Source organism: Suricata suricatta, chromosome 17 (genome assembly GCF_006229205.1).
Source record: "Suricata suricatta isolate VVHF042 chromosome 17, meerkat_22Aug2017_6uvM2_HiC, whole genome shotgun sequence".
NCBI classification, from domain to species: domain Eukaryota; kingdom Metazoa; phylum Chordata; class Mammalia; order Carnivora; family Herpestidae; genus Suricata; species Suricata suricatta.
In genome coordinates this window covers 13568155-13577505 of record NC_043716.1, presented here as the reverse complement: position 1 = coordinate 13577505, position 9351 = coordinate 13568155, and the positions used below count along the sequence as shown (strand labels likewise).

Genomic DNA, 9351 nt, shown 5'->3' with positions numbered 1-9351 from the left:
GGGGGGGGGGGCTGGCGGGGCTGGGCAATCACAAATGTCCAGGTCAGACCTGCGTGGTTTCAGGCTTGCCAGCTCCAGGCAGGGAGGCTGAGAACTGGCCATCAGCCTGGGAGGAGTTTGGGGGAAGAGGGAGGGAGAGGCTGACGGATGCTGGTGAGCAGAGGGGAGAGGTGGAAGGAGGGGTGGGAGGTGAGGGGCTGTGGTGGGCAGATGGGGAGAGGATGGCTGTCTGAGCAGACAGGACGCATGGACCTGGGCCGGGGCCCTCTGGCGTGGTGGTGCTGGGCTGTGCTATGCGGGGTTCCCAGCCGGCTGCTCAAGGCAGCCCCATCACTCCTGCCCTGAGGCTCGGACCAAGAGAGTCCCAGGCCTTAGGTCAGTTGACTAAGGCCCTGCATTGCTGGCAGGGGTCTGCAGGGGTTTCTGTGGATACTTTCAGACATTTTTAACAATAAACATCCTCTGTTTTGACACTGGTAACTTCACTTTGTTAGAAACCAGAGACTGTCATCTTGTCAGGCCCCATCCGCCATAATCCACATGATTTTAAAATTCAACATCGTTTACACATAAACATTTAGTGACGGTTTCTCTGTGAATCTGACAAGTTAATCTGCTAAGAATTCACACTGACAAATGGGGTTTGATTACACTAGCCGTTGCTGATGTAATTCTGATAGGGGCGGTCCCCAGGATGGCAATGGGTTCCTGTAGGCTGTTTGGGGTGAAGTGGGGGTGGTGGTGGCGAAAGCCAACATTTGTCTCTGCTGAGAAAGAAACAGCTCTGAGGCTGGGTGGGGCGGCAGCGGGATCTGCACTGCACTTCCCAACAAGGCCTGCAGTTTTGCCTAACTCGCGCTCAGAGGTGCCCCTCTAGGGAGCTGCCTGGGAGAGCACACGCTCCCCAGCCGGTTCAGCCAGGACTCCTTTTTACCACTTCACGGTGCCAGGTCTGGCTCTGGGGGACAGAGTGTACAAGCCGCATGGCAGGACCTCTCTGAAGAACAGCACTTGTGGGTTCATTACCAGCCCCTGGTGCAGAGACTCCGGCAGGAGTGGCAGCGGGGGAAGACAGAGCCCTGGCTAGTCTGGAAGCTAGGGCTAGGACACTGAGCAGGGAAGGGAGATGCGTGACAATGGCTGAAGGAAAAGGACACGACATAGTCCCCTATACGTAGAGAGAGACCAAGTGTGTAGACGACACGGAGCTAGGACATCCTAGGAAGAAACATCAGAGTCCTGGGAGCCAGGAGCAGAAAACACCTGAGCCTTGGGGACTCTGATGGGCCACGTGGGAAAGCATTCTGGGTTGAGGATGAGGTGCTCAAGCCCCTGGAAGTGAGCCCCAGGGTGGGCCTTTAGGCCAAGGACAAGACTCCAATCACCAAAAAGGTCTTAAAAATGAGGCTGAGGGCTTGGTCCTCAAGCTGTCACCTGCCCCCAAAGTGTGGCAGCATATGACACCAAGACAGGAAGAGAAGGCCTGCTATTCACTGGGGAAGTACCTCCGCCACCAGCCTGACAGAGAGCAAACATTCAGAGTTGAACTAAGAGTGTGAGCATGGCCAAGAACAGGGAGGTGGGCCCTAGGGAACACTGGGGACTGTCCTCTCAGAGCTGCGGAGGGCTGGGCTCAGGAGACCATGGCCAGAATAAGTCACACTGAATCATAAAGGCATTCTTGCTGTCAGAGAACTCACTGAGGACCCAAGAAAGGAAATGGATCCATGCTGAGTGGAAAGCTCACTGCCTAGAGCCTGGCTTCCTGGGCTAGGTCCACCCCTAGTTGGCCCAGGGTCCACCTGGGAGTGGGGGAAGCTGTGACAGGGAAGTTGGGTTTCCAGAGGCTGGCCTGAGGCTTGCATCAAACCTGACCTCCTATTCTTCAAATTTCCCAGGCCAGAGCTGGTGGGGGAGGGACCCCTTCCTAAGGCTGAGGATGGTAAGGCATGGGAATGGATGATCCTGAGGCAGAGGTACCTTTGTTGGTGGGCATGAAGTCCTTGGCCTTGTCTTTGCAGTAGTGGAGGCAGCAGGAGAGGATCAGGTCATCGTTGTTACCCTGGAGGAAGAAAGTGTGAGAAGTGCCACTGGGCAGGAGGGGGCGCCATTCGGAGGAGGCACAGGTATACTTTTGGCTCTGGGGTCCTGGGGAATATCACATCCCAGAGTCCCTCCCAGACATGTTCTGGCCCTGCTTGGTTGGCTCCAACTGCGCCAAGAATGATCTAGGGGACACAGAACTTCCTTTCCTGGACCTTGATGGTGGCTGTCCCCCTCAGCTGCCTAGGCTCCCTGAGCTGCCTGACTTCTTGGAGACCCTATTCTGAGGTTGGCTGTGGGCTCTCCCTTTCTGCCACCGGTCTTACCAGTTGGCCAGTAATGTCCTCGCTGCGGAAGGCAATGGATTCGAGTTCATTGCCACGGCTGGTCAGGGCCCGTAGGCAAGAGTCCCGACTCTCAAATCGCCGCTCAAGGAATTCGATGGACTTCCGGGCCTTTTCTTGCACCACACGGGCATAACCCCCAGCCCGGTGGTCTGTCTCCTGCCCCTTGGCCAGGCCGTCCAGCTCATTGATCACTGTGATGAGACAAAGTCCCACAAGGTTATCAGTTCCCTTGGCTCACGTTCCCAGCCAGCCCCTTCCAGACTACAGGATCCATCTCGCCCAAAGGAGTCTTCCAATGATGCTAGGAGAACTTGGGAGGCCAGAAGCGTCCCAGACTTTCCACAGAGTTCTATCTTTCTGCCTCTTCCCCTGGGCCCCGCCCTCCTCCAAGAAGGAACTTACACGGATTTTCTGGAGCTGCTGTGTTCAGAAGAAGAAACCTGGCCCCTCCATCACATTCCTTAGTTATAGGATCAAATTGAAAGAGTTTCTCAAGAGAGGCAAGGGTAGCTGCTACAGGGCAAGAGGCACCCCCACCCCAAATCAACCTGGGCCTCCAACCACAGCAGCTCACAAGGGGCAAAGTTCTAAGTCCTATTCCCTGGCACAGTGCAGACAGGTCACCAAATGGGAAGCAACAGTCACGGCCTTACTTGCAAGGGCTGTGGCATTCCCTCAAACCGTGCCCTTGGCACATACACTCCGCTGATACTGCACGTGCTTGTGTGTGTGAATGTGTGTGTGTATGTGTCTGCCTGCCTATGTGTCTGGGACACGGCTTCATTTTCTGGTGAAGATTCTTTCCAAAATTCCAGCCAAAAGCCTGAGGTCAAGTGGGAAATATGCACTCCTTGGGGGCTCCGGGAGAGTTTGGGGTCTGAGGCCTCTCCTCAGTGCAATGATTCATGGCTCGGGGAGTCGGCGTGAGCATGCTGTTCCATGGTGAGCCTGGCACTCACTGTCTGGGTATTCTGGAAAGGGCCCATGTGGAAACACACACACACACACACACACACACACACACACACACACACACACACAGCCCATGCTGTCAGCAACCTAAGGCTGCTGCATGTCCACACAATGTATGGTTGAGGCTGCGAAGTGGTGGTAGATGGGTGTATGGTACACTAAACAGAACATCAAACACGAAAAACTGGTATTCCATCCCAAAATCTCCTTCCTGCTTCCAAACTAAACAGGCTTCAAAGGGGAAGCTTGTTTGTGCTTCTGCACCAGGCGGGGCTTCTTGATGCTAGGGTCAGGCCTAAGGAGCAGGAGCAGGTTAAAGAGCACAAGAAACAAGCAGGGAAAGCTGTCGGCTTAACCCTTTGTGCTCTGGACACAGAGCAGGAATCCACCGAGGGAGCCTCACTTAACAGGAGTCCCCTTTACAGCCGCTGAGACTCGAGGGCCCAGCCCAGCCGAAGAAGGCTCACAGACGCTGGCCCACACTGCTGTAGGAAGCTTGTCTCCCAGCACCCAAGGGGGCCATCAATTTATTCTACATGTGCCCCTTCCCTGTGGGTTTTCTCATCTATTTGCTCCCTCCCTACCATATCTGGCTTTCCCTACTGAACCACAAGTTCCCCAAGGCCAAGGGCTTGCAGCTCTGCCTTCCATGAGATCCATCAGGGACAAGGAGCCTGAGCACACCGTAGGGGCACAAATGGTGCTGGTGACCAAGACCCCTGCTAGCTTCTGATAGTGCTTGAGCCTCCTTCCAAGTCTTAGGGGGCTCCTGAGATGTAAGCAACCTCTCTCAGTTATATCATTTCCTGACCACTAGCAAAAAAGTGACCACTCACTCACTTTCTTCTTCCTAAAACTCTGGGTAGGAAAGCACGGACACACATTATCCTGAGCGCTGCCCCACCCCAGGACGCTGTGAAGGAAGAGGGAAAGCTGGAACAACTTGATGGTCTTGCTGCTCCACTTTTGAAGAACAGACAGCCTTCCCTTAGGTCTAAAGGCCTGGGTTTAAGAGGTTCTGGCCAGGCCACATGGGGAGGGGGAAGGAAGACAGGGAGGGTGGAGGCGGGACGAGGGCTGCTTCAGTGCCAACATTCTCAGGTGGTGCTAACGTGTTTCCCACAACCCCCCAGGGTTCTATAGCCTCTGCAGGGGCGGATGTTTCCTGCCCTTTGTTTCCACCCTCATCTGGCACTAAGACACTTGGGACTAGGAGGGGAGGCCCAATGGAACATCTTGGCATGGATGTCAGAGGTGGCCTGGCAGGCAGACTGCCAGTCTGGCAGCTTTTCTAGAGGACAAGGATCATGAACTGGCTCCTGAGAAGGGGACACTGAAAAGCCAGTCGCCTCCCAGGCCCTCTCCCTCCATAGCATGGCTATCAGCTACATGAGCTCTATGAGTGATATCAGGAGCCCCAAGCCCACAGCCCATCCTCAGGCTGACCCACCACAGCTCCAAGAACTATGACAGTGCCTAGACAGTCCCCTGGAGACAGCCCAGCTGGGCTCTTCTGGCCTGAGGGTGGAAGCAAGCTAGCTGGGTTCTGAGATGCTGACCCTGCACCAGCACCAGTGACCAGACAGCGGTGAGGGCCCAAGTGGCAGGAATCCACAGGCATGAGCCAAGGGCTTGCTCTGGAGGGTTTCCGTCAGCCTGGCCTTCGGGTGACACCGGCCAGAAGAATGCTACCTCGAACCAACAGCATGATCAAGAAAAGCTACAAGACAATCAGACCAAAGGCATCTAACCACTTCAAAATCCTCCCAGCCTCCCTGCCAGACCACCCAGCAGCACTGCCGTTATCTGCCAGGGCTGAGTGTTTACCAATAACGGGAACCAGCTTTGCTGTTTTACTGCAAGCTTTATAAGGATAAAAACAAGGGCTGGGCTCACGCAGCCTCTGGTTGCTGGGACACAGGAGTCCATTTGCTCAAGCAGTTTAAGCCATGGATCAGCCATAATAATTTGAACTGCTTTGATTATTAAACAATTTTCCTTGCCCCACGCACACCCCACTTCCCTGCAAATCCTGTCACACACACGCCATGGGGCTCCCTCACCTGCGTGGCCCCCCGGGCCGTGGGGCATGTGCGTAGAGGGGGCTGCTGCGCACGTGCGGGGTTGCTCAGGCCTGACTCACCGATGAGGGGCACCACCAGGATGTACTTCCTGCTCTCCAGCAGCCGTGCCAGACTGGCCAGGTGGTCAATGAAGCCGTTGGTGTCTGGTACAAGGAACAAGGGTCTGATCTCGAGCTCCATCTGCCTCATCTGACTCTGGTCCTCCAGGACAGCCTACAGGGACACAGAACGGTGAGTGAGCCAGAGTGAGTAGGCAAGCGGGTGGACGAGCCAGGGCCCTGACTACACAGTGTGTCAGCATCCTGCCCCCTGAAACTCTCCTCGCTCCAGAGGGACAGCCAGCTCCTGTCAGGCCTGAGGGACCGGCCCAAGGGCTGGGCAAAGTACTGCAATAACAATCAACACAGACTAGATGGTCAGGGGAACGGCGTGTGACTAAAACCCTGCCTCGGACAGAGAGAGCCCTGATGGTATTAAACAGTACAGGTTTCTGAAAGACCGAGCCGGGGCTAAAAATCACTAAGGGGGAGTCAGCTTCCTTGGATAGGAAAGTGGTTTCACACACACGATCTAGTCAGCATACAGAGGGGGAACTGCTCAGCGTGAACACTTTATATAGAGTGCATTTGTTCTTTCAGTTTACTTCACTGGGTCATCAGAAAACAAAGGTTAAACTCAAAGACTATACAAAACCAGTGATGCTGACAACGAATCATTAACAGGCGCAGCAGCAGGGGTCCATACGGCGTGCCAGATTTGGACCCAGCTCACATGCTCGCAGAGAGCAACACCCAGGCTGACGCGGGCCACCCCTGCCCAGCAGCAGTGCTTCCTCAACGTGGGTCCTGTGTTCTGCCTGTGCTCCTCTGCCGCTGCTCTGCACAACCTGTAGGATTATTTACTTGGTGTTTTTTTTTCTTTCATGAAATTGACTTAGGCTCTTAAGCAACAATAACCACTTTATCAAGTTTACTAGTGCAAGCTCTACTTCCACACGAAAAAGGCAACGTGTCTTCCGTGTACTTTACGCAGCACCATCGGTCTGGGCACCACGCCGCGAAGAGCACATGGCCTGGGGGCTCGTCTGTCTGATGGACATTCCCATCTTTCAGGGACGCTCCATGCCCATCTGTGAAAGCCCGACTTTCTCAACTCTGACAGAGCCCCAAGTGGCAGCGGCCCTCTGAGACAGGCTCTGGGTCTGTCACTACAGAACATGGTCACTGTTGTGCTGCTTCCTCTTGTGGGGACCATGGCTAAGAAGCAAAATGATTTGCTGGCATCTGCCCAGATAGTATGCTCCCTGTGTGCACAGCAGGAGGGCACGACAAAAACCTGGCAGGGGCCAGGCCGCCAGGGCCCAGCCCTGTCCTGCCCTCTCGTGATCTCCTGCCACATGCCAACCAGCAAGGACACAGACACGGGCTCAGGGCAGGAGGAGAAGTGTGCGTGCCAACGGAGACGGGTCCCACAGTGCTGGGCCCCGGCCACCAACAGTCAGGGAGGAAGGTGCTCGGGTTTCACTGGCAACGACAGTAAAACTGAAAGGGCATGCCTCTGAATGCTGGGGGTGGCTTCTCTGTGACCTACTGGGGACCTCTTCCTATGAGTAAGTCGTTGCTGCCACTGCCACCACAGCTGGTGGAAGGCACAGGCCACAGGCCACAGGCAGGCATGAGAAACACGGCTGAGAGGCCCAGTCTGATGAAGTCATTCTGCTGCTGTCACCTCAGCAGGGGAAAGCACCCCTGCTGCTGGCCATCTTCCCCAGGGGACTTGGGTGGCAGTCCCTCCCCATGGAGCTACCAACTGCACAATGACATCCAGTCCACTAAACTCCCCTTGTGCCATTAAAAAAATTTTTTTTCATTTTTTTCTTCAAATCGAATTGACACCGGCCACTGTTTAATGGCTCGGGTGTTCTGTAAGAACCGGCACTCTGATGGGGGCTCCTGGGTGGGTCAGCTGGTTGTGTCCCGACTTCAGCTCAGGTCATGATCTCACGGTTCGTGGGTTTGAGCCCCACGTCGGGCTCTGTGCTGATGGCTGGGACCCCGGAGCCTGGTTTGGATTCTATGTCTCCCTCTCTCTGCCCTTCCCCTGCTCATGCTGTGTTTCTCAAAAATGAATGTTAAAAAAAAATTTTTTTTTAATGAAAGAAAAAGAACAGGGGCTCTAGTCTTCTTCCTCATGGGAGCGTCGGCAGTCCAGCTGCTCATTTCCCTAGGTCTTGCTGTTCTCTATCCAGCTTCTCCACTGCCAGGAACATTCTTCCTGGTATCACAGGCCCCCAAATCTCTGTGTTTCTGGGGGAGAAGGAACAGAACAGTGACACTGGCTGGGAGAGGACAGGGGCTCAGGGACCTGAGCACTATTCTCTGCCACCACCCCACTGAGACTCCTCACATGTTAGTTTTCCTGCCTCCAGAAGTGGAAGGCCAGCTCTGCTTTGACTCTAAAGAGGAGGACCTGGCTGCTACTCTTCACCCTGCATGGACACAGATGAGCTCCTGAGACCCTGAACCATCCCACCTTTAGAGAGCTGGCCTTTTTAAGCCAGGTGAACAAGGGAGGCTGAGGGCTGACAGCCTGCTTGTGTGTTCTGATGACAGGACAGAAGAAACACCTAGGAGTAGGGTACAGGGAAGCTCTGTCTGAGTTCTCAGACCTCTGGCTCTGGGCCAAGAAAGGTGAACAAAGGCCACGGGCTCTCAGGGAGGTGGCAACCTCGTTGGTTCCCCAGGGGTGGGGTGGGGTCAAGCTGTATGAGGGTGGTTGGAGCTGTGCTGCCATCATCCGGTCCCAGGGACGCCCGCAGACAACTTCCCTTAACCTGGCTCTGCCTAGTGAGTCACCACACAACTGCTTCCTGTTCCCCACATGCCCTCACAGAGTCTCAGGAGGTTAAATGAAGCTGCTCCCCCTTCTCCTGGGGTACCTGTGGGCCTCTAGGGGGGTGTCATACCTGGGTCATGAGACTGCCCCAGTCCGTTTCAAAAGAATGGCAGACAGATGAGGGGCCGGGAGTCCACAGGCCTTCTTCTGTGGGTGTCTGTGTTTCCGGCCCTCTCTGAGCAGTGCTGTGTGTGTGTGTGTGTGTGTGTGTGTGTGTGTGTGTGTGTTTGTGTGTGTTTAGCATTTGCCCTCCCAACTTTTCCAGATTTTACCCGTCAGATTCCTGGCAGCTGTGCACGGCGCCTGTGCCGGCCGTCACGTCCCATTCCGATCTCTGGGTCGCACGGTGAGAGAAGGACACAGGATGCGCAGGGAGTGAAAAAGTGATGTCGGTGGGGAATGGTGCCAAGTCCCCACTCACAGCCATGGGACGCTTGGGGAGACGGGGGAAGCAAGCTGCTGTGGAGTTCAGAGGCCGGTAGTGAGATTTATTTTTGTTTGTATGAGTAAAAAGCTGCAGAAGCCTCTGGTGGGGGTGAGGGGGGCTCAACTGGAATGCTGTGATTCAGACAGACTGGCCCTGGCCTGGAGTCAAGTGTGCTGACCTGGAAGGAGAGGTCCACAGGAACCCTCCTCGCTGCAGCTAAGGCTGGGCCACGATGGTCCTTGGAGAATGAACTGGGAACCCAAGGAAAGCTTGGACACTTGGAATCACACCACTGGTAGTAAGGACCAAGTTGTCATCAAGTGTGGAAGGAAAAAAAGAACTCAATTCTGTTTCTGGAAGGTGCTAAGTAGCCAACTTTCTCTGAAATATGAGAGCATCCTTGAGCAAGGCAGTGGGGAACTGGGAAAGAGATAATCCACAGTAACATCTAATGAGGAAGCTAACAGGCTTGGAAGGAGGCCTCTTTATAGGTCAAGTTCCTTCTAGACTGTGGGGATGGTTTGGGGATGCTGACCCACTGAAAACTGGGACACTGAGAATTAGTAAATAAAAGGTATTGCAA

The 9351-nt window shown here is 54.7% G+C and overlaps 1 protein-coding gene across 4 annotated transcripts in view; it reads right to left on the bottom strand.

The window, feature by feature from the left end:
• The window catches only part of SMG6 (SMG6 nonsense mediated mRNA decay factor), a 226143-nt gene that overhangs the window by 2964 nt on the left and 213828 nt on the right, over positions 1–9351 (bottom strand). For all 4 annotated transcript variants that reach the window (XM_029927433.1, XM_029927432.1, XM_029927430.1 and 1 more), the window contains 3 exons: positions 5506–5659; positions 2370–2581; positions 1981–2062 (listed from right to left, as the gene is read on the bottom strand). In XM_029927433.1, the coding sequence (XP_029783293.1) occupies positions 1981–2062; positions 2370–2581; positions 5506–5659 (448 nt within the window). The remainder of the gene's footprint in view (positions 1–1980; positions 2063–2369; positions 2582–5505; positions 5660–9351) is intronic.